Source organism: Lithobates pipiens, unplaced genomic scaffold, assembly GCF_037356315.1.
Source record: "Lithobates pipiens isolate NorthernLeopardFrog02 unplaced genomic scaffold, aLitPip1_a1.2 Scaffold_13, whole genome shotgun sequence".
NCBI classification, from domain to species: Eukaryota; Metazoa; Chordata; class Amphibia; order Anura; family Ranidae; genus Lithobates; species Lithobates pipiens.
The window spans coordinates 397,810,806-397,836,835 of record NW_027507718.1 but is presented as its reverse complement, the minus strand read 5'-3'; the positions used below and the strand labels follow the sequence as shown (position 1 = coordinate 397,836,835).

At 43.0% G+C, this 26,030-nt stretch overlaps 1 protein-coding gene across 1 annotated transcript in view; it reads left to right on the top strand.

The window, feature by feature from the left end:
- ZDHHC2 (zDHHC palmitoyltransferase 2) overlaps positions 1–26,030 on the top strand; it is a 176,685-nt gene that overhangs the window by 80,304 nt on the left and 70,351 nt on the right. Inside the window, exons 4-6 of the mRNA XM_077477410.1 lie at positions 13,321–13,441; positions 17,479–17,548; positions 19,275–19,307. Coding sequence (XP_077333536.1) covers positions 13,321–13,441; positions 17,479–17,548; positions 19,275–19,307 — 224 coding nt within the window. The remainder of the gene's footprint in view (positions 1–13,320; positions 13,442–17,478; positions 17,549–19,274; positions 19,308–26,030) is intronic.

Genomic DNA, 26,030 nt, shown 5'->3' with positions numbered 1-26,030 from the left:
AGGGGGCACCCCTGTCTGGTCCCCCTGGTGATGGGAATTGGCTCAGAGAGGTATCCCTGCATTCGAATTTGGGCCCTCGGCTGGGAGTATAAGGCCCGTAATAAGCCCAGGAAGCGAGCCCCAAATCCCCACCTGTCAAAGAGCTGGAAGATGTACTGCCATGAGACCGAGTCGAAAGCCTTCTGAATATCTAAGGAAAGGAGGAAGCCAGATTGTCCGGGTCCCCCTTCCCAATTAGACTGCAAAATGGAGATAATATCAATCGCCCTCCGAATTTGATCAGGTCCCTGTCTGCCGGGGATAAAACCAACTTGGTCCTTGTGGACGTAGCGTCCGATAAAGGAGGCTAACCTATTGGCCATAACTTTCGTGAGAATTTTGAGATCATTATTAATAAGGGAAATCGGTCTGTAGTTGCTGACATCTTCCAAGTTCTTGCCAGGTTTGGGGATGACCGTGATATACGCCGTGTTAAGGTGGGGATCCAGGGGGTCTCCATTAGCTTTATGATTACCGAGATTGGCCAGGTGAGGGGCTAGCGTGTTGGCAAAGGCTTTATAGTAAGGGATCGAAAGACCGTCGGGTCCAGGGGCGGAGCTTTTTTTAAGAGCCTTTATGACTTCCAGTATCTCCTCTGCCTGGAAGGGGGCTTCCATAACTTGTTTGTGAACGTCCGATAAGGCCGGGATGGGAAGTCCCTCCAAAAACTTTGGAAGGAGGTTATCTTTGGGAGGTGGGGAGCTACTGTAGAGAGAGGTGTAAAAGTTCTGAAAGGCATTCAGAACTGTGACCGGATTAGACGTGGGCGGGAGTCCTGCGCTTCTGATCCGAGGGAGGGTGCTCAGCTTGGTTCTAGGGGAGAGTCTATTAGCCAGGAGTGTGCCTATTTTGTCCGCCTGTGAGTAAAATTTGTGGCCAGACCACCTAACCGATTTTTCAGCTTTCGTGGTGAGGGCGAGATTGAGTTCTAAGCGAGTCTTGTCTAGTATGGAGGTGGGGGTGCGGAGGGGGTCCTTTTTGTGAAGAGCTCTGAGTTTAGAGTATTCCTCTTCTAGCTTCAGGATGGTTGATTGCCTTTCCCGTTTTATTTGAGAACCTAATTGCATGAATTTTCCCCTAATATATGCTTTGTGCGCCGCCCACAGGGTTTCGGGGGAGACATCAGGAGTCGCATTAATAGAGAAATATTCCTGCAATGCTTTGTCGAGATCCATAACTCGTGATGGCTCCGAAAGGAGGGATTCATTTAACCTCCAATGCCTAGGGTGTCTCCCACTCGAACCCCCCAGGGCCGTCACAATTACCAGTGAGTGATCCGAGATCACTGTGTCAGTGATGGAGGCTTTGAGCATCCTGGGAAGGAGCGAGGAGGGGACAAGTATGTGGTCTATGCGTGCATATGATTGGTGAGGCGCTGAGAAGTGAGTGTAGTCTCTCTTTGTGGGGTTTAATTCCCGCCAGACATCGGATAACCCATGAGCGTGCAGCAATTTGGCGATCCGTAAGCTTGCCTTCGTGGGCCTGGTTAAGCGGGAACGTGAGGGGGAGGATTTATCAAGTCCTTGATCAAAGGCGACGTTAGAGTCCCCTCCGACAATAACCGTTCCCTCTAAAAGAGGTGCTAAGGTGCGCAGCAGGGATTCGAAGAATTTGGCCTGACCCGTGTTCGGGGCGTAGTAGGAGACCAAGGAGTAAAGTTGGTCCCCCACTGTTCCCTTTACAATTAAATACCTGCCCTCCGGATCCGCTTTTTCAAAACTTTTATTGAATTTGCATGTTTTGGCAATCAAAATGGCTACCCCCCTGGTCTTGGATTCCGCGTTGGCTAAGAAGAACTGAGGGAAGTGGGCATGTAGGAACTTGGGACTATACCGGATAGGAAGGTGGGTTTCCTGAAGTAGAATTATATCTAGTTTCAGGGATTTGTAGTAATCAAGGGCTTTTCTCCGTTTGATGGGGGAATTAAGACCCTGAATGTTATGGGAGGCTATCTTAAGCCTAGCAGCCTGTGGATCAGCCATGGAGCATAGGGGGAGCCCAGCATCTGAAAGCGACCTCACTTACCCAATCCATAGCGGGGTTCTTGGTAAGGGCATTGGGATCGGTGGCCCGAGGTTGTCTCCCAGGATACCATGTCGACTGGGTTGGCTCAGCCCAACCTGAGGAGAAAAAAAATAGTGTCATGTAAACATTCAACGGGGGTAGCTTACCATCAAGGGGGGAGAGAGGGGGAGAAAGGGCAAGGAAAGAAAGGGTTCCTGAGAAGAGAAAGAGGAGATCAGGGCAGGAGACACCCCCCGAAATCCCAAGAAAAAACAATGAAGACAACCGACCCATAAGGTCAGAAGTCCCGACCCTCAGACGCCTGGGATAGGCCGAGGGAGGGAGAGTTACACATGTGGTCCCTCGCGGAACTGGGGACCCCTAGTCGGGTAACTACCCGAGCTGTGAAATCAACTTTAAATAGCAATAACATATAAGCAGCAAAATACAAAAAAAGGAATTTTTCTTGAGGCACGGCTAAACATAATGTCTAGAAGACACTGGGGCTAAACAATGAATGCTGTTCTTTAGGCATAAGGTAGGATGGTATATCCAGGGGGGGTGCTGTGGACTGCAGCCCCCTGGGAAATCCTCAAAGCAACCTTAGGGCCCATTTCGAGGGGATGTAAAAAAAATATGAGGGGTTACGGGCAGTCCAGTAGATGGACGAAGTACTGCATAGCGTCCCGGAATATTGGAGGCAATGGGGAGAAGGGTAGCACAAGGGTAGCACAAGTCCTAGGCAAGGGGAGGGCAAAAAGGGTTGGAGGGCCAAACTTTCAATGTTTGGGGAGCAGTCCTCCGGCCCTCTCCAGGACCTCGGACGGTCAGTCACAGAATGGAGAGTCTGAAAATGGGACTGGAAGTTGCTCAGGTGGGTGCATTATCCTTGACCTTCTTGGCTCTTCCGGAGGTCCACAACGGGGATTGTGGGCTGTTAGGAGTGGGTCGTTTGTTGGATCCTTGGCTAGGGTTAGAAGTGTCCATGTCAGCTTCTTGAGAAATGATTTTCAGCCTGGTGAGGAGCTTTTCCCCCTCGGGGAAAGTGGAGAAGGCAAAAGACTTCCCTTTGTCCGTGAACCTGACCGCAAATGGGAATGCCCATTTGTATTTTATGTCTTTTTGTGACATTGCAAGCAAGAGGGGTTTTAGAGCTCTCCGTCTCTGTATAGTGGAGGGGGAGAGGTCCGCAAAGATCTGAACCTGGTGGCCCTGGTAATTGACGTGTTGCAGGGATCTGGCTCTCTTCATAACTTCTTCTTTCACCGAGAAGTGATGTGGCTTGGCCAGAACATCTCGCGGGGTGCCATCCTTCCTAGGGGGGCCGAGGGTTCTATGGACCCGGTCAAGTTCAAGCTTAGTAGCTGGGATGTCAGGGATTAGCTGTTGAATGAGGTCTTGCACCGCCCTGGACACATCAGTTATTGATTCTGGAAGCCCGCGAATTCTGACGTTATATCTGCGTGACCTATTTTCGAGGTCATCTATACGGGCCATGGCTATGTCCAATTGCTCCTGTACTGAGTAAATGTGCCTGGAGTTTTGGATGGATCTGGCTATGGTATCCTCCATTTTATGTTCGATCGTTTCGATCCGGGAGCCTAGGTTAATAAAATCAGCTTTCAATTCCCCCGTGATTTGCAAGGCAGTTTGGGAGAGGCCCCTCTCTAATAGTTCAGAGAATTTGCCAAACAGGGCATCCATGTGGGAGACGGGGTCTGCATGAGCAGCCTCGTGGGGGGCCATGGCGGCCTGGGTAACCCTGTAGGTCCCCGCTGGGGAGGGGGAGAACTCCTGGATGGTGCGTTCCAGCAGAGAGACCGTGGAGGCCGGGGACGGTGTGGCTTCCTTGGGGAGACCCCTGGGGTTGCCTGGGGTGGCGTGGAGAGGAGGAAAGTCTGTATCTGACCTGAAATCCACTGTGCCTGCGGATCTGTGATCCTGAGACAGGAGCTGTGCTGCGGTGGCCATCTTGGATTTCTCCCTCACGTCCAGTGAAGCGAACAGCGGGCCCAGATTGCGTTTAGCCAGTCCACCGGTCATTCAGAAATGTGCCCCAACACTTCGGGAGTCCGCCCCTATAGCTCGGGAAGCGGAAGGGTAGCCGTGTCGTGCGGTAGGGGTTCCGTCGTTCCGCGAGGCAGCGGAGCTTTAGATGATCGCGGCCATCTTGGAAGCCTCGCGCATGCGCACTCGTCAGGGTATGATTTTTATTGCATTAGACCAATGTAGGTATGCATAATTCATACCTGACTGATTATTGTGGGGGGCTACATCCATTGTAGTGTGTATATAAATATGTGTATTTATATGTATATGTGTATATGTATATGATATATATATATATATATACACACAAAAGTTTTAGGCAGGTGTGGAAAAAATGCTGTAAATTAAGAATGCTTTTAGAAATAGTGTTAAAGTGTTAATCGTTTGTTTTTATCAATTAACAAAATGGAAAGTAAATGAACAAAAGAGGAATCCAAATCAATATTTGGCATGACCACCCTTTGCCTTCAAAACAGCATCAATTCATTAAGGTCCACAGAGTGCACACAGCTTTTGAAGGAACTTGGCAGGTAGGTTGTTCCAAGCATCTTGGAGAACTAACCACAGATCTTCTATAGATGTAGGCTGCCTCATACCCTTCTGTCTCTTCATGTAATACCAGATAGACTTGAGATCTGGGCAATACTAAGTATTATTTCTAACAAAAAAGTGTTACATAACATCTCTGTTATGTTTTTATATGTTATTGTATACATAAAACTAGTGACCATAAATAATGTAATTAATGAAAGGGAAGAAAAATATGTTTAAATGGGTAGAAGCTATATCTTGAAACTGCAGTGAATCTTAATGCTGCACATTGTACGGTAAGCTGGTTATTGATCTCATAAGCAGTTGCTTGCATTGGGTATTGTGTTTCTTTGCAAACTGGGTGCACTACTTAATTATGCATTAACTTGGAACAAGTATTTGAGACTTACCTTTTGTCCTGAATTTTTCCTGAATGTAAGTAGTGTACTTCCTGGATTGTGAGAGTGCCTAGTAACTGCTGCTTTGGCTAATGTAATATGTACAAATTAGGCTGATGTTCATGCCTCTCTCTTCACCAGTCTACCAGACTGATTCTTTTCACCATGGCCTACTGCTCTGGAGATCTTCCAGAGCAAGGTTAAGGAAGATTTAAGCACACTGCTATCTTCCAGAGAGACCTGCTACATGTGGCAGTCTCTCCCCTTGTAAGTCCCTGCACCATGCTGTAGCACTCGCACTATCCTCTTTGCTCCCGCTGCCTCTCTGGCAAGGCTCCTTCCAAGCTTCTCCTGTTGTTGGGATTCTCCCAGGCCCGCACCTGAGCCCCAGCCTGAGGATCTCCTCAGACTAGACGGTTCGCCTCAAGGGCCACCGACAGTCCCCACAGTACTCCATCTCCATCTTCCACCCGGCTCCCCTGCTGGCATGACTCATTCATATTTAAGGGCTCACTTAGTCCACTGCCTGGGGATTGGTTAAGCTCCCATAAATATGCAGAACAACCCTTCTAGCCTTTGCCCCCAGCTTCCAGAATGTTCTCTTACTTTCCAGAACCAGGGGTAGGCACCAGAGAGCCGCCTGCATGAGTCATCCAGCCCTGAACTCCAGTAAACCCTGACCCATGTTTCATGACTCAGACTTAGCCCTGAGTCAAACTATGGTTTACCTATTCTGAGACTAGTAGCACACTAAAGGGTGCTACATACAACATTCCTGACTTTGTGCAAGCGTACAAAGTGTGCAAATGTAAGAATTGATGCTGGTTTGATGTTAAAGCGTTGTCACACCACATATTAATTTGATTTATGTCTTTCTTCTGTTTGCTCACTGCATTTTGTAAACTGATAAGAAACAGTTAAAATATATATTTTTGAAAGCATTCTTACTTTACAGCATTTCCTCAGACCTGCCTGAAACTTTTGCACAGTGCTGTACTTCTTATTGATCTATTATAAACTCAGACTTTTTTCTTTGTTTTTTCTTTGTTTTGGGTAGTCAGGGGTAAAAATTAATTTTCAATGCTGACTCAGTAGGAAGCTTCCCTGTCATTCTTCTGCATTCTCTGACACCTGTTATCTGGTCAGGAAATGTAAAGAAATAAGCTCCCAACAAAGCATGTAAAAAGTTGATAGAAGTTCTAAACCTTATTTACCCTACTAGGAAAAAAACATGTTTGCAATGCTTTATGTTTTCCCAGTTGGGAGACTTCCCCCATTTCATGGTGTATCTGACTGACAAATCAAAAGAAGAAGATGAGGAAAAATCTATGAAACACAAATGTTGACAGAGGTTTTAACCATTCCACCATACTTCTCATAACTAAGGGTCCAGTAAAGCACAGTGGTAATGGGAGTAAAATGTACATCTACTTTGTCTGATGCATTGCAGGGCCATTCATTTGGAATAGTACCCTAATACACGTGTACAGTGAGTCAGCTGCCTTAAGTGCACAATCCTGAAAATGCATATAGCACACAATCTGGTCTTAAAAATGGTTTGGATGAAGTTGGCTTGGTGCACCCATGAGCCTTCCTTTTATTAGTTATGCAGAAGTGCAGAAGATTGAAAATGTTCAGGTATGTTGGATGTACTATATGAGGGTGATATATGGGTGCCCTCCATAAGCAGGTCTAGATAAAACCATTTTCATTGCTGTACATTATGTCCAAAGATTCTAGCACTGCTGCCTTTACACTTTCTATGTTTTGTACATTCAATGAATAGCCCACCAGAGAAAGACATGCTTCCCTTACAAACTGAATGTTGTCTCGCATGCTACAGGTTGTAGTGTGTGTCTAGTTTTTTCTTCCTGAATTAAATAGATGTCGAGTAATGCTCAGGCAGCATTAAATATTTACTCTGCCTGCTAAATGGAAATCAGATGCCAAAAACGGAAACCGCTGAGCTTCCAAATCTTCACTATCTGCTGCGTATATCTGCCAAAGGAAAGACTAATATTGTCAGCCATGTGCCATATTGCATTAAACAAATTACTGGAGCGATTGACTATTTGTGGGCTAAAGTTCTCCACATATTAAGTGAATGAAATGCATTTAACACATGTTTGTAGTGTATGGATTCCTATAATCATCTTGATGCTGATCGGACTTGCCTTTAGAGCCAAGGGTTGAAATCTGACCTTCTGCTGCTTATATAAATACGCTCAGAGATGGAGCGGAGTTGTTGAATGTCAGTCTCTGGGCATCTGACCTACAAGACTTATCAGCATAGTCATGTTTCTAAGCAACCATTTTATATTCTTGACTTGATTTGTTAAGTATAGAAATTATTTCCAAGATTGAGGGTTATCAATAGTACTCCGAGGTACAAATGACATATCACTGCTGAAATCAATAGCATAGTTCACTACAATTTACAAGTTATCACCTCTTCTCTGAGTTGCCCATGGCTAAAGAAGTCCACAACGCCAAGAATATACAGAACTTTGACACTTTCATTTCAAGAGGAGTGGACACAGACCAGCTCTGGTAGGTCTTCCATTGGTTGAACTGCTTTTGCTGCTATGAGCTGCCATTGACTGGAGTAGTCTATTGATCATTAAAAACATTATAATATTCCTCTTTAAATATCATCCAAGGTGGGCCGTGCCATCAGTACCATTGTACAGCTACTGAACGAGTTTACTGGTGAAAAATGTGGTGGTGGTGAAAAATGTTTGTATTTTGGGGGACTGGAGATCCTAGTGATTTCCACCCAATGACTGCAACGTAACATTTGCACTTATACAATATGTATGTGCCTCCTAAATCTTCACTAGACAGCTTATTTGGCTGGTCTTTCCCTTTATATTTGAGAACTGCTGGCAGCAAAAGTGAGTAAACCCCACTGTGTCCAAATTGGGCCCAATTAGCCAATTTCCCTCTCCGGTGTCATGTGACTCATTAGTGTTACAAGGTCTCAGCTGTGAATGGGAAGCAGATGTGTTAAATCTGGTGTTATCATTCTCACGCTCTCATACTGGTCATACTGGTCACTGGAAGTTCAACATGGCACCTAATGGCAAAGAACTCTGAGGATCTGAAAAAAATAATTGTTGCTCTACATAAAGATTTCCAGGCTATTAGAAGATTGCCAAGAACCTGAAACTGAGCTGCAGCATGGTGGCTCATACCATACAGTGGTTTAATAGGACAGGTTCCACTCAGAACACGCCTCGCCATGGTCGACCAAAGAAGTTGAGTGCACATGCTGAGTGTCATATGCAGAGGTTGTCTTTGAGAAATAGACGTATGAGTGCTTCCAGCATTGCTACGGAGCTTGAAGGGGTGGGAGGTCAGCCTGTCAGTGCTCAGATGCGCCGCACACTGCATGGCTGTCGTCCCAAAAGGAAGCCTCTTCTAAAGATGATGCACAAGAAAACAGTTTGCTGAAGACATACAGACTAAAGGACCTGGATTACTGGAACCATGTCCTGTGGTCTGATGAGACCAAGATGGTGTCAAGAGTGTGTGGCGGCAACCAGGCAAGTAGTACAAAGACACGTGTGTCTTGCCTACAGTCCAGCATGGTGGTGAGAGTGTCATGGCCTGGGGCTGCATGAGTGCTGCCGAATCTGGGGAGCTACAGTTCATTTAGGGAACCATGAATGTACTGTGACATACTTAAGCAGAGCATGATCCCCTCCCTTCGTAGACTGGGCCGCAGGGCAGTATTCCAACATGATAGCAACCCCAAACATGCCTCCAAGACTACCACCGCCTTGATAAAGAAGCTGAGGGTAAAGGTGATGGACTGGCTAAGCATGTCTCCAGACCTAAACCCTATTGAGCATCTGTGGGGCATCCTCAAATAGAAGGTGGAGGAGTGCAAGGTCTCTAACATCCACCAGCCCCGTGATGTTGTCATGGAGGAGTGGAAGAGGACTCCAGTGGCAACCTTTAAAGTTCCAGTGAACTTCATGCTCAAGAGAGTTAAGGCAATGCTGAAAAATAATGGTAGCCACACAAAATATTGACCCTTTGGGCCCAATTTGGACATTTTCACTTAGTGGTATACTTACTTTTGTTGCCAACAGTCTAGACATTATGGCTGTGTGTTGAGTTATTTTGAGGGGACAGCAAATTTACACTGTTATACAAGCTGTACACTCACTGCTTTACATTGTAGCAAAGTGTCATTTCTTCAGTGTTGTCACATGAAAAGATATAATAAAATATTTACAAAAACGCGAGGGGTGTACTCACTTTTGTGAGATACTGTACAAAGTTTCTTCCTGTCTAGTCATCCTATCAAATGAAATTACTGACAATTTTCTTATTAGATCCCTTTCACGCCAGGGGACGGATGGGGTCTGCCTGTCCATTTTTCCTGATTGAACCACCCATTGTTCTCGATGGGGAGGATGGATGTAAACGGATATGTGTCCGCCTGCATTTGATCTGATCTGAGCCGCCAAAAACAGACAGATGGGGATCCGTTCCCAATCCATCTAGGCTGGGGATTGGATTGGATGACAGTCAAAAGAAACAGACAGGTGGTCAGTTTCCATCCGACCGCCCCATAGAGAACAGTGGGCTTTTGTCAGTGTTTGCTTTTCAGCTCCCCGCCCCCTTTTTTCTGAACTCTCAGACAAGCTTTAAATATTCTGGACTTTGTAGAGGAGAGAAAACTGCAGATAGACAGGTACAATTTATGTAAGAGGATTTGTTTAACCTCTGTGTATCACCAGAGACCAGTCACTTCCCTGGGTATATGTAAGGGTTTACAACCAATTTAACTAGTTGCTGACCGCCGGCCGCCAAATGACGGCCAGGCGGCGCACCTATTGTGGCGGGAGGCCGTCATATGACGGCCTCCCGTTTAAACAGGGAATGCGCGCGATCGAGCGCGCGCATCCCTGTTTCTTCGGTGGCGGCGTGTCACGGAGACACCGCTCGCCACCGAAGGGGGTGAACAGCCATTCGTTATGGCTGTTTACCACATGATCGGCCGTGATGAAGTCACGGCCGATCACAGATGGTCACACCCCGAACGTGCACGGCGCATGCGCGCGATCGCGAGCGCGCTGCGCGTGCACGTCGGTGGTGGCGTGTTCCCCGGGAACACTGCTCGTCACCGATGCTGGTAAACAGCCATTGGCCGGCTGTTTACCCACGTGATCGGCTGTGATCCTTTCACAGCCGATCACAAAAATGTAAACAAACTGCGGTAACGGGATGTTACCGGTTCTCCTCCTCACACACCGATCGTGTGTGAGGAGGAGATTGCGGTAACATCTCGTTACCGCATACAGTGTACACCAATCATACTGATTGCCCCCCCCCAATAAAGAGGACCTGTCACCACCTCTCATAGTACCTGTCAATCACAGTCCATCAGAGTACCTGTCACAGTCCATCAGAGTATTTGAGTACCTGTCACAGCACATCAGAGTACCCGAGTACCTGTCCCAGCCCATCAGAGTACCCGAGTACCTGTCACAGCCCATCAGAGTACCTGTCAGCCCATCAGAGTACCCGAGTACCTGTCACAGTTCATCTGAGTACCCGAGTACCTGTCACAGCCCATCAGAGTACCCGAGTACCTGTCACAGCCCATCAGAGTACCCGAGTACCTGTCACGGCACATCAGAGTACCCGAGTACCTGTCACGGCCCATCAGGGTACCGGAGTACCTGTCACGGCCCATCAGGGTACCGGAGTACCTGTCACGGCCCATCAGGGTACCCGAGTACCTGTCACGGCCCATCAGGGTACCCAAGTACCTGTCACAGTCCATTAGAATACCGAGTACCTGTCACAGTCCATCAGGGTACCCGAGTACCTGTCACAGTCCATCAGGGTACCCGAGTACCTGTCACAGTCCATTAGAGTACTGAGTACCTGTCACAGTCCATTAGAGTACCCGAGTACCTGTCACAGTCCATTAGAGTACCGAGTACCTGTCACAGTCCATTAGAGTACCGAGTACCTGTCACAGTCCATTAGAGTACCGAGTACCTGTCACAGTCCATCAGGGTACCCGAGTACCTGTCACAGTCCATCTGAGTACCCGAGTACCTGTCACAGTCCATATGAGTACCTGTCACCGCCCTTCAGAGTACCCAAATACCAGTCACCAAACCATCAGAGTACCTGTCACCAGGCCATCAGAGTACCCGAGTACCTGTCACCAGGCCATCAGAGTACCCGAGTACCTGTCACCAGGCCATCAGAGTACCCGAGTACCTGTCACCAGGCCATCAGAGTACCCGAGTACCTGCCCCCAGGCCATCAGAGTACCCGAGTACCTGCCCCCAGGCCATCAGAGTACCCGAGTACCTGCCACCAGACCATCAGAGTACCCGAGTACCTGTTACCAGACCATCAGAGTACCCGAGTACCTGTTACCAGACCATCAGAGTACCCGAGTACCTGTTACCAGACCATCAGAGTACCCGAGTACCTGTCACCAGACCATCAGAGTACCCGAGTACCTGTCACCAGACCATCAGAGTACCCGAGTACCTATTTGCAGCCCATGTCTCATAGAATATACGTTGGGGTGTTTGCTTTCCAAAATGGGGTCATTTTGTGGGTAATTTCACTGTCCTGGTGGTCCAGGACCTTCAAAAGTGTGATGGGTAGGAATGAAATGAGATGTGTCATTTATGCTCCTAGAACGCCTGAACGTACTACTTCAATGTTCGGCCTCTCTATGTGGCCAGGCTGTGTAAAAGTCCTACACATGTGGTATCGCCATACTCGGGAGGAGTAGCAGAATGTATTTTGGGGTGTAATTTTTGCTATATACATGCTATGTGTTAGAAATATCTTATAAATTGACAATTTTGTGTAAAAAAAAAATGCGTTTTAATTTTTTTCCACATATTCCAAAAACTTCTGGAAAAAAATGAACCGTTCAAAAGACTCATTATGCCTCACAGATTATACGTTGGGGTGTTTGCTTTCCAAAATGGGGTAATTTTATGGGAAATTCCATTGTCCTGGTATTCCAGGGCCTTCAAAAGTGTAATAGGTGGTTGAGAAATGAGATGCGTAATTTTTGCTCGTAGAACGTCTGAAGGTACTACATCAATGTTAGTGCTCTGTATGTGGCCAGGCTGTGTAAAAGTCCTACACATGTGGTATCGCCGTACTCGGGAAGAGTAGCAGAATGTATTTTGGGGTGTAATTTGTTGTATGCATATGCTGTGTGTGAGAAATAACCTGATAATATGACAATTTAGTAAAAAAAAAATAAAAAAAAATAAAAAATCTTAATTTTGCAAAGAATTGTGGGAAAAAATGACAACTTAAAAAAACTCACCATGCTACTTACTTAATACCTTGGGATGTCTACTTTGTAAAAAGGGGTCATTTGGGGGGTATTTGTACTTTCCTGACTTGTTAGTGTCTCAAGAAATGAGGTACACCTGATGTACTGAAGGCCTGATCAGATGTGATCAATTTTCAGTGATTGGCACCATAGTTTGTAGACTCTATAACTTTCACAAAGACCAAATAATATATACTAATGTGGCTTATTTTTACCAAAGATATGTAGCAGTATAAATTTTGGCCAAAATCTATGAAGAAAAATTACTAATTAGAAAAAATTTATGACAGAAACGAAGAAAAAGGCATTTTTTTCACAAAATTTACGTTTTATTTTATTTATAGCACAAAAAATAAAAAACCCACTAGAGATTAAATACCACTAAAAGAAAGCTCTATTTGTGTGGACAAAAGGACGCAAGTTTCATATGGATACAGTGTAGGATGACTGAGTAATTGTCATTCAAACTGTGAGAGCGCTGAAAGCTGAAAATTGGTCTGGTCAGGAAGGGGGTGTAAGTGCACTGTATTGAGGTGGTTAAAGTATAAGCGCACTTGCATGAAATATGCAACCTCTGAAATAATGCCAGAGCAATGAGTTGTCTGCTGAAAATTATTTCTGTTTCAAGCAGGCTGGTCTGCAGCTTCCCTTTGCTGTTATACTATCCGTGGCTTGGGGCTGCTTATTCAGCCCAGTACAGAGCAGGTTTCACATCTCCGCCATATAACGGTGGTCCAGAGCAGCTTGTTCACAGCGGTGCACAAGGAAAACAGCCCTGGGAGACTGCAGGCCAAGCTGCATGAAACAGAACTTTGGTCTGTAAAGGTATACTAATGCATTGGCATTTTACGGAGACAGCAAGGACAATTGTAAATTATAATCCATAGTAAAAGTGTAGTCATCTTTTTAAAAAATGTGTGTATCCACATTTACAGACATTTCTAAATTGCTGTATTTTAGTTTCATCTGTCATACGCTGACAAAGAACTTATAGAACGAGAACCCAGAGGGGAATCCCAGCAAGATGTTCTCAGAAGACTAGCCAAGGACCTTCCCGTCTATACCAGGACAATGTCAGGGGGTATATATTATATATTACTTTCTTCACAACAGCATACATCCATACAGAATCTTCATTTCAAAGTATTAAATCACTTCACTACAAGAGATTATTTAATTTCCATACTACATCTTGTGAAGTGGAAAGTATGACAGTAACAACTGAATGCAGCTAAATACAACTAAATGCCATACAATACAGTGCCACGTTTTTCTATGGTAATACTTATAATAGGGGAGTATTCTATTACCTGAATATCTGGGCAAAAATCTCTGAATGGTTTCTAGCACAAATTAAATCAGAACCCTTTGAAGAGCTTGGTGGGATTTTGCTTTAGAGACATTGAAATTCATTGGATTCGGAGGGTATGGCCTGTGTAACTTTGATACTTTTGCTAAGGAGCAACCTGCCAATACTATATTCCAAGGGGGTCAGCCATAGCCAAGAGCTAATGGTAAGAAAATTATCATTTGTTGGAGAATGACTATGGTATATGGGCATTAACTAAAAATAGGATCTGTAACACTCAAAGGAGCATGCCAATGGGGTCAAATAACCAACTAACCAAAAAAATAAAAATAACTAAAATAACCAACATTATGCATGACCACCCATATAAAAAAAGCACCTCTCTTTGTTAATATATAAAAAATATATACACATTTATTAGTGTCCCAATGTAAATAGCCATAATATAGAAAAAGAATGATCATACAGAACTAAATATACAAAATATACATTCTAGAATAGCCATACCGGTAATCACACAAGCTTTAATATTATTTTATCCATTTTTATAAACATACTGATGGATTTATCTTTCTCTACCCCACTCGTTACATTTTTAGTCATATTACCCTAATTCGCTTTTTTTCTTTTTTAGGATTTCTGTTTATCTCATATCCTTTTATGTTTAAAGTAAATTGACAGTCACCTCGTTTAGACTGCATATGTTGTTATACACGAAAATCTGCTGTACTGTAGTTCATTTTCCTAATTATGGATACAATTATACTATGTATATTGTACATTCATGTGTATTGTCTTCATATTTCATATTTTTGGAGAAAAAAAGCAAAAAAAAAGCAAAAGAGAATGGGTTCAAATAGCGTGTGCGTGTTATACGCCAATACTTACATTTTAGCTTCCTTATTTAAAATTTAAGTTTTTTCCTGAAACTTCCCTCCTAAAATGAATGTGCGTGTTATACACCTGTCCGTGTTATACGCCGATAAATACGGTACACTCTAACCCCTAAAACACTTAAAAGATTCCAAAGCAAAAGCAGCAAGAAACCAGTGCATGCATAATTATATATACCCTGTTGCAATAAATCAAATGAATGTCTCAATGTATGACGGACACTGATAGTGATACATTATTAAAAGCGATCGTTTAGCTACATTCAAGAATGTATCCAGATCCAAATAATTTTTGATATGCTGTATTTCCAGCTTGTAATTCTGCCATGCATAGAAATATGATAAATAGTCTATTATACATACATTATTGCTATTGATTTCACCTGTTGCAATACATCTGTAGGCCAACAGTGATACAGGCATTACTGATTTCATTGGATTGAACATATGTAGTGTTATAACATATGGCATTGTAATAAATAGAATATCTCTGTCTTGATGCCCACTATGGTCTAGGTTCTTAAAGAGACCCTGTCACCAGACCATTCATTCCAACAACAATCTTCCCATAAGATGCATTGGCATGTTATTTACCTGTAAAAGCCTCGCTTGTGTAGAAGACCTGAGATCTTAAATGCGATGTCAGCAGCCCCAACAGACTCCCCTGACAATTACATTGAGGCTTCGTGTACATAGATGGGGAGAGCCTAAAGAATCTGCTGAGCATAATGTTCTGGGTGTTTTCCGATGCTTGGGGAGCTGCAGGTGTCATGTACAGCCTGCCATACAAGTGGATTCACAAAGAAGACGGTGGCACGGGACCCAGGGTGCATTGGCTGGAAATCGCTGGATTTACTGGGCTATTAAGTAGGCTCTTAGTTTTAGGCTGGTGATTTCTTTGTGTTTCAGTGAGGTACCCATTTAAGCAGAAGCAATCAAACAGACCATTTGATGTGGTGATAAAATAATACTTTTGTAAAGCAGAATAATACTTCATATTATAAAAAGATTTTCAACAATTGAATGTACATTTAGTACTGTAAAAGCCTGCACTTGGCCTGATTTGCCTTCAACATCTATGCATTTAAGTAGGACATGCTGCATTCAGCAAAACATAATGCAAAACAGGTCAAACACAGCCATAGAAATGTCATCCACACTGCACCAGTTCCAAATGCACTAAAAAACGCAGGAAAAATAAGTCTATGTAAACAATCCATTAACCACAATATTACACAACTCCTATTATTACCTAAGGCCTGTAAACTGATTTTTTTTTTTTATTATTATTGAATTTTTTTTAAGAGCAGTAAAACACAAAACATATACACAAACCATGTACACAACAGTTTTGTTTTTTTACAACCAATTAGCCATTTTCAGTGGTAATAATGTGGAACAACTGAGAGCCTAATGTTGGGCTTGTAGTTGTGTCAAGACCCACTTTACTTGAATGGGATATGCTCATAGGCGTTACTGACAAAAAATAAACTCAGCGCTCGTTTGAGGAGAGACCCTGGAGGTTTACACAGATCAAATAAATGTGATTAATAAAGTCTGTCAATAGGAGGGACGAAGTCCATAGCAACAGGCTCCAAGGGCAGCCAGTGTGAAGAGCTAGAAGCAGTCTCTGCAATGCAAGAAAGGAAAAGAAACACCATTTAATAACATGACAGGTCCATGCAGAGCGGACACAGACACAGCCCACTCTACTCTATGGGTTCATCGTTCCCTTTTTTTTTTGTTAATCAGATTGGAGGTAGGCAGGTGTAAAAGGACACAAATCTGTTTACATCAGCCGTTTCATAGAGGTGAATGGAGGGCCCGATTGAGTCAGACCGATTGTGTGAAAGGGGCCTTTCACACTAATGCAGCGCAGTGCACCTGTGTCTTTCCTGTGGGTTAGCTACACTTTGCCATAGACTTCTATTATATCCTGCAGGTGTGGTGCACTTTCTGAAAGCTCACCAAACCCGCAGGTAATAACAGAAGTCTATGCTTCAGTACAGGTAACCTGAAGGTGCATTGCACCTGTGGGTCAGTTGGAAAGCAGCCCAGTAACCACTGCGCAGATATGCCCACATATACACTGCAATTTTAGTAATAAACTGACCTTTAATAACAGTTTTCTATTCAGGTATCACCTGCTTTTGCTGTCCCAGGCAGAGTGCATTTGGTATCACTCCTCCTGTGGCAAGACACGGCGCTATACAGGAAGCATTAGCTTATACAGCTCTGCTCCACAGCTGCTTACTACCAGCTTCATTAACAGCACAGATGCTCTGGGATGGCTGGTCTGCAACCCATGATCTGGGTTTGTCAATCTGCCACCCCACAGAAGGAGGTCGCAGGCCACATCAGAGGGCTCCACGGGCCACTGATTGGGCACCCCTGCTTTACATTGTGGCCGGAGCATGTGTACCCCCCGCCCGGCTGCCTTTGAAGGTCAACTACCTTTACTGCCCCAGGCCCCCAACTGCAAGTGTAAACTAAGGCTGGCCATACATTATTCAATTTTCCTTTAGATTTATCAAAATCCTATAATATGAGGTCAAACCTAAGCATTTTCCATTTGTATGCAATCTGGCAGGTCCTTGCACTATATAGTTGAAGGTAAATCTAAAGGAAATGAAATAAAAAAAAATTCAAAATGTATGGCCAGCTTTAGTCACCTTTAATCATTTTAAGAAAGTGTTAGTTTGTAGAAGCCAAGTGGTAATATGTTGCAAATCTGAACCTTCATCCTTGTTGCTGAAGAACCTCCTGAAATAACACAGCGGTAACAGTTTTTGCAGAACAAAGACAGGGAATATAATAAGAACCTAGACAATGCCGGCATCTCCTTTAAACTTTGAAAATCTTTGGACTGAATTTACTGCCAAAATGAACATTAACTCCCAACTCTTTTCTCTGCAGCCATCAGATACTGTGACAGATGCCAGCTTGTGAAGCCTGACCGCTGTCATCACTGCTCTGTTTGTGATAAGTATGAACCCGATTCCCTGTGATCATTTGTACAAGATTAGAAGCCGAGGAAACGGTGGCAAAGCTCTCAGTGCTGTCAGTGTCTAAATGATGTTCTTGTTTCAGCTGGTAGGCATATTGACAGCGCTGGTCTACGCTGATGTTGATGATCTTGAATTGAAGAGAAGCCAGAGTACTATAATTAGCCTTGGCGAATAATTGGGTTGTGTATGAGAGGAAGTCAATGCATGACACAAGCTGAAGGGTGCTTCACATGACCCAGAGACAGAAATATTTGAGTGGTGCTTGGGGATAAAAGAAGAAAAATACATTATTTTAGCGCATTACACAAATATGACTTTTATTTTCTAAAAGAACAGATTTTATAGTCTGTATAGGGAGTACACCGATAATGGCTGACAGTGTACTGTGTAAGGGTATATGTGATTTTTCCATTAATTGGGTATTGCAATTCATACTAAAGCCTCGTACACACGCTTAGATTTTCGGACGATCAAACGTCTGATTTTTGCAGCATGCTAGAAAGTGAAGAGGTTATGGACAATACCAACATTTTTGAACAACATAATACAACATCAAAAGTGATGTAATGTGTTGAATAGTTTTGTATGTATTTTTTTGTTTCTGAGCATGCGTGGTCTTACTATTACGATTTTTCTTCATACAAAAACCGTACTATTGAAGCAAAAATTGAATGTTGAGTTCACATCCGACAAAAATTTATAGTGTGCGCATCCAGCTTTTGTCTGATGAAAAAGCAAAATTGGCTGTCGAAAGCACCGTACTAACGATCTGACTATCAGCAGACAGCTCGTCGAACAGCATTCTGTTGTGCCTGTTGGCTGGATCATCATTTAGGCTTGGGTAACAGCAACAACCACGTGCCATCTTCTTCCAGGCTGGCTTTTGCATGAGTTTTGCTAAATTTCAAAATATGACCATGTCTACTGAATTAAGATCGTTATTCATCTACACCAGCCATTCTCAACATTTTTACCCCCAAGGAGCCCTTGAAATAATTTTAAGGTCTTGGGGAACCCCTGCTAATGCCAGTTCATTGTAGGTCAGTGGGAAAATGTCCATTACATTGGTTGTCAGTGGGAGGAATGCCCCATTACAGTGGTAGTAAGAATGTCACCCTTACAGTAAAGTCGGCCATGGATGATTCGAATCTCGACCAGTTTAGCAGGGACTGGCCGAGATTCCAGACACTGTAAGTGCAGGCTGAACATATCTAAGTTGATCAATCAATCAACTTGGGTACAACCAGCCTTTTGTATTTTTCACGGGATTATCACTAGTGGCTATTATAGCTGCTAGCAGTAATCACTGTGTTCCCCCAGAGGGGGCTGCTCTCCCCACCCTCTGGCTAGGAGAACACAGTGGCTCCACGAGAGGGATTCCCCCGTCAATGTTGATGGGGGAATAGAGTGATTTTTAGTCCTGCCACCTGTGGTTGCAGGAAATAAAATTGCTCCGTTTATAGCCGGCTTTAGCCAGAAGGGTCAATGATGTCATGCCTCTGACTCTGCCAAATGGTGTTGCAATCAATCGGGAGGTCAATATGTCACAGCTCAAGGAGCCCTAGCAATCTCTGGAGGAACCCTAAGATTCCAGGATTCCACAGAACCCTATTTGAGAATAACAGATCTAAACTATTGCCCTGATATGTCAAGCGAATATACAACAAGGAGCATTTTAAACGTTGTTTTTTTTCACTATTTTAGGTGCATATTGAAGATGGATCATCACTGCCCTTGGTATGTACTAACACAAAATATTTAATGTTGATATTTCATTAAGAGAACACCTCTAAGCACTAGTCATGTTTTAAAGCGGCCATGTAAAATGTCCTATTGTCATCTTAGAAAAAAGTTTAGCTGTTTTATGTGATGTCCTTATGCCCTCTTGCTCACCATGTCACAATTAAATAGGCCTTGACCAGGGAAAAGCTTTTATTGCTTTGAAGTGTGCAAAATATACCATATCTGATATTGATGCAATGGAAGAACAAAAATGTTCTAGGGTGTCAGGTCCCAGAATGAAAACTGGGCACTCCACTGCTTTGAGAGTAGATAAAAGAATTATATCTTGGCTTCTCATTGTGAAAAAGTATCCTGATTCTGTAAAGTGATATTAATATTAACTCTGCCAGTTACCTTTATTACTATGTTAAACTAAACTGCAGCCAAAAGCAAAATACGCAGTTTAAATCCATCTCATTGAATTGTTTTAGCTGACAAAATATTATTGACGCAGCATTTTTTGTTTGATTTACACCCTGCATTGCCGGGATCCTGACTTAAAGTCTAGATAAAAGAAAAATGTCCATAATATGCAACCAGGTTCCAATAATTTTTTTAATGCAGGATCATAAATAAAAGTAAGCGTCTGATTGTAATAATTTAAACAAAAAGATCGGAGTAAAATCAGACTCCGTATATACCTGTAATTACTTCCTAAGAGGTGCCATCCATATACAAGAACCCCCCCAACACCATTTAGCGCTTTATATCGTACTTGAAGACCTCCATTGCACAGCTCTGATGCCTGTAGTCTGTGAATGTGCCATGTTTATGCAGCTTGAGCCACTAGATTATGCATGCAGGCAGTCTATGTAAGTGTAAGTCTTGGACCCCATTCACACTAGTGCAACTTCAAAATTGTGCGATTTCCATTGTGACATTAGCTTGCGACTTGATGGGACATCGATGCAACTTTGATGCGACTTGTGCAGAATGGAAAAATTTGTTTTGGTTTTTTTATTTTCTAACAAATTCCCCATTTTCATAAAGATTGGAACTCAAATCAGCTGAAAATGTATTGGATTGACAGCTGCCACGACCTTAACAACCGATGACTCGCAAGCTGTCAGCTGGTTGAAAAAAAGTATGCCGGCAATACATTTTTTTTGTAAAAACAGAGTGGCCCCCCCAAATCCATACCAGACCCTTATCTGAGTATGCAGCCTGGCGGGTCAGGAAAAGGGGGGGGGGCGAGTGAACCATACCAGGCCACCCCAAAGCACATTGTCCCCATATCGATGATGACAAGGGCCTCTTCCCCACAACCCTGGGAGGTGGTTAAGGGGGTCTGTGGGGGAGGCTCATTAGAATCTGGAAGCCCCAGATCCTGCCACCCTTATTTGAATGAGTATGGGGTACATAGTAGTAGTAGTAATAGTAAAAAGTGAGTAAAGACAGTACACCAGTTTTTGACAATTCCTTTATTCAAAAAAAAAATGCCCCCCAGTGTAGATTCATCATTATTCACGCCGCTCGCCGCACAGCCGACACGAAGACAGAAAAAAAACCCTGAAGGCTCTCGCCATCTGCCTGCTTCGCCGTGTGACAGCTTTTAAAAAACGAAAGAGAGGGGCACCCGGTGACGTCACCGGCCAAGGGTTGATCAATTTTTGACCAATTAGAATTCCAATCGTTCTGAAGATTTGAAATTTTTCAATTCTGTACAAGTCAAACTCATCCAAAGTCGCATTAAAATCGCATCTATATGATGCAGGTGCAACTTTCATGGGACTTTTGAGGGTTTACATTTTGGGGTCCAAAGTCGCATGACAGGTCGCATAAGTGTGAATGAGGCCTTAAGAACACTCAACCAGAAGAGTTGAGGAACATTCAACCAACAGAGAAAATAGCCTAACTCTTTAAGCTAAGAACATTTGACCAGAAAAGGGAGTAATATGAGGGGGAGACCTCAAGCACTGTAAATTAAGGGGTGTGTTTATAAAAAAAGGCACAGCTATACCTCCTGTTAAACTGCATGTACATTAATTTTGTGAGAAGAATGCAAAAATGAATGTTATTAGACAATTTTTCCTCCAGTGCTAATATTTTTCATTTATAAGGATAGGGTGAATCAGGAATATTCAGCATTATGACCCATAGATGGAGTTGACAATCATAGTAAATAAATATTTAAAGCAAAACTAAATTCTGTAATTAGAAAGCAAGTGCGCTAATCCGTTCATAATCCAACAGTCCATATACACTGTGAACAAAAATATATCAAATATTGATCTTATATAAATAATAAACACTAAATTGTGATAAAAACTATAATGCCTTGTACACACAGTCGGACATTCCCACAACAAAATCCATCAGATTTTTTCCGACGGATTTTGTGCCAACGGATATTGTGCCAACGGATTTTGTGCCAAACTTGTCTTGTATACACACGGTCGGACAAAGTTGTCAGAAAATCCAATCATTCTTAACGAGGTGACGTTAGTTACGTACGACGGGACTATCTATAGGCTAGTAGCCAATAGCTTTGGTCTTGTAAATTTTAATCTAAGCATGCGTGGTACTTTGTCCGTCGGAATTCCCTACAAACGATCGGAAAAAGTTGGATTGGATTTTTTTGTCGGAAAATTTTATATCCAGCTCTCAAACTTTTTCTGTCTGGATTTCGGATGGAAAAAGTCTAATAGAGCCCACACACGATCGGATTTTCCGGCAACATAATCCGATCTGACCTTTTCCGACCGTGTGTACAGGGCATAAGAATTACCCAGTGAAAAATGAAATAAGGTCTTTCAAAAGAAGTCCAACATGAAAAAAAACCTTTAGAAAAGGTTAAATAAATGCACACCCAGTTCTGTGATAAAATCATACTGGTATATCAATATCCTTGAGCAATCCAAAAAAGGTGTTCAGATATATCCCATCACCACATACACACACCTCTTACCAGAGTTTGTGGATCTAAGATAATAGAGATCACATTCGCTTGATTACAATCCAAAAGACTCAGACAGCCAGGCTGTGGAAGGAGGTCTGATTCGAAAAGCAAAGGAAAGACTCCGTGGCAACCAATGCACAGACATCCGGTAGCAGTTACTCTCAATATGTGTGGAGAGAAAAGGAAAACCTCGTAGTGTAATAGGGTTACAAAGGAGTTTATAAAAAAAAAAACAGTATACACTTACATTTAGTGCTAGTTCACACCAGACGAAGTTCCGTTCAGTTCCGTGTGCTTTTTTTCTGCACTAAAAATGCATGCACAGTGTTTTCCATGTGTTTCAATGGCTGGTGTAGAAACTGACCGGAAACTGTCTGTATGGTGTGAACTAGAGCCATTGAAAGACATGGAAAACACTGTGCATGCGTTTTATACATAAAAAAAGCACACAGACCTGAACAGAACTGCATCTGGTGTGAACTGGCCCTTAGGCAACTAGTTATCAGCATAAAAATTCAGACAGAGCAGCGGTCAGTACCAGCCTGCTCGTGCAGAATGACATCACAAAATTGGATCCGGTTGACGCGTTTCCCCATAAATTCTGTTTAAATTCTTGTTTAAAAAATAATTTAATTCTATTCCGGTACATTTTTGTTCTTAACTCAAAAAACTATGTACAATATATATTGCTCTCTTGCTCTCAGCCTCTTCAAAATCTCCAAATGCCTTTTTTTTTTCTGTGATCTAACTCCTGACTCTGTTAGATGGTGACTACATTCATTCTCTATTGTCCCACTGTGTGTAGGAAGGTAGCCACCCTCTCTTTTTTGTTTGTTCCCAAGACGAACTAGGGTTATGAACTATGGACTGTGGGATTTATAGTGTACAGAGAGCAGTTCACATGACCGCAACTAATGTGCACTGCTCATTCCATTCAGCTGGAAGTGAGGGCAAAAAGGAGTGGTCCGGGAGGTCACAGAAAGAGGCAGAAAACCCTAGGCAGAAAAAAAAGAAACGATTTTATGAAAAATAGATTATTTTCCCTTTGAGTGGCAGAGTGTATGGATTATTTTTGCAGAGTAGATATTGTTTAGTGTCATTTTAAAGTGGTGGTAAAGTCCTTTTTTTTCTATAAGAATAACAAACATGTTATACTTACCTGCTCTGTTACAGTGGATTTGCACAGAGCAGCCCGGATCCTCCTCTTTTTAGGGGCCTCTTCTGTGCTCCTGGCCCCTCCCTCTTGTTGAGTGCCCCGAAAGCAAGCACCACAAATGTACACCACAAAGCGATCTTGACTCAGTGCCAAAATTTGATACATGAGCTTCTTTAGCACATTTTTAGAAGTGGAGGGAGGCCCATTCAAATGAATGATGCTACTACAAAAACACGCTACAAAATCGATTACAGTAGTGATCAGAATGCCACTCAAACAACAGAAACGATCATTGGTGTCAAGTCGCTGACAGGCACCATCAAATAGGAGGTCAATCAGCCCACAGCTTAAGGAACCCCTAACAAAATGTGGAGGAACACTAGGGTCCTATGTAATCCTGGTTGAGAATGGCTGATCTAAAGGTAAACAACAGAGTTCTGTCTTTGCTACGTTGTATCAGTTCTGTACAGCAGTCCCCTCTCTGCAGTAGATGATTCATTACAATGTCTGGTGAACACAGGAATATTCATAGACGTTAAACACAGTGCAGGTCTTGCTCATATAATTTCCTCTTCTGGTCAAATGTACTTAGCCTATTGTGTTAGGCTTTTCTCTATTTGTTAAATATTCTTTACCTCTTATGGTCCAATTTTCTTGGACCAATGGTTATATTCTTTTAGGAGCAAATGTTAGGGAATGTTTCATGCACCCTGAGGTGCACCCATATTAAAAATATTGCGGCATTATTCATGAAGTTCGCACAGTATTTATTTTTATAAATAGACCCCATGGTGTTTAATGTCACATGGCATTATTTTATGTCTATTTTTTAATTTCTTTTTTACGTTTCCGAAAACACTTTTTAGCATGTACAAATAAATAAAAATGACTTTTTGATAATTCTATATACAAATGTTGTTATTTAATATATTTTTTCCTCACTGGTACATTTAAATTCCACTATAGAGTGATAAATATTATTGGGATAAGTATCTGATTGGTTCCTATAAATATCAATGACTCTTTCCCATCTTCATGTGTAAGCCCCAGTTTTACTGTCTGACTTTTCTGGAATACTTTTTTGGATTTACAAGGCAAGCAAAAAGTTAACCTGCATTGAAATAAATAAAAGTCTGACTGCATACAAAATCTACAAAGATCCTGACGAAATGAGTACGAATTCAAAAAGGTTTTTTTTATGCCTTCTCTAAATCATGAACTCACCATGTTGTTTGTGCAGTTCTCTCTGTGCGGGGTTATAGGAGTACAGCATATGAACCATCATTGGGGAAAATGATGCCTTTGACTTGAAGCCAGACACATAGATGCTGAGGCAGCGTGTTATATTTACTTGAGAAGCCGCATACATACTAATTCTGGCCAAGCATAATATATAATCAGAGAGGCAGTAACATTGTGCTTAAAATCTTTTATAGGGAATCTTTCTAGATTCAGTCATATAGCCTTTTCTGTCCTATGAAGCTTCTTGCACCTGGGAGCAGTGTGGTCCCCCTCCACATTTTAGTTCACCTGGGAGGGACAGGTACAGCATCTGACCTTGCTGCAGGCAACCTGTCAGCCAAAGGTCATCCTTGAATGCACAGAGCCCTAAACGTATGTATCACTAAGTATAGCATTCAGCCCGGTATAGCCGCAGCTTGCCATAGACTTTGACAAGTTGCTGCAGGGGGGCTGGAGGCTTCACCTGCCCTCCCATGTGGATTAAACCTCTGGAAAAGATGCACTGATCCTAGATGGCTTTGTGTGCATGGGGCCTTAGCGCTGTAGGTTTTGGATGTGGCTTTGCAGGTTCTGATTTTGCTTGCCACTGCTTTAAACCTTTCCAGCATATTCATTCACAGCACCACAAACTCATGTTAGCTGATGGGCAAGCCCATGTAGGTGCCTGCAGCATACCCCATATGGTATACGGTAATGTAAGGCATTGGACTGGATGTCATTCCATGCACCTTCAATTTCAGTGCTCTGTGGTCAATATGTTTATGTGGCCTTTTCATATAGCTATCAGCCTGCATCTTTCTTTCATAGTGTATTTTGCCTTTTTCTCACTGATATTAGGTTTGATGACCAAAATCTGGGGAAAACGCAATCCTCCATGCAGCAGTATGTTACATTTCTGAAGACGTTTTTTCAATACAGTTTCATTTCAGTAGCTCAAGGCACTTCTGCACCTGCAAGCCAAAGGTCCAGTCAACCTGTCCCGTCACCCTGTTGGGGTTTTATGCTCAAAGCCTCCATATTTTGCAGCTCAGCACCCCAAGTTTCCAGGCTCCCTGTAGCCTTGATACCCATAACAACCATCTTTAAAATAACAACCCTACCCTATGCCATGGAGGATTTGTTGTCATGTGTATATCCATTTCTAGGTAAGACCTAGTAATGGAAGTGCCTTAGGTAAATACTTCACCTGGCTACAAACTGCCAGAAAGATGCCCTTGATCCATTTACAGAGATTGTGTACTTTGATTCTCCTGTCAGTCCTCCAGCTGGGATTCTCTACCGAGTCCTGCAGTGTTTTCTGCACCAGTGTAACCAGGTATTCAGGGCTGTACCGGGACAAAAATTTGGCCCTGGACTTCATCCAGACCAGCCCACTATGACA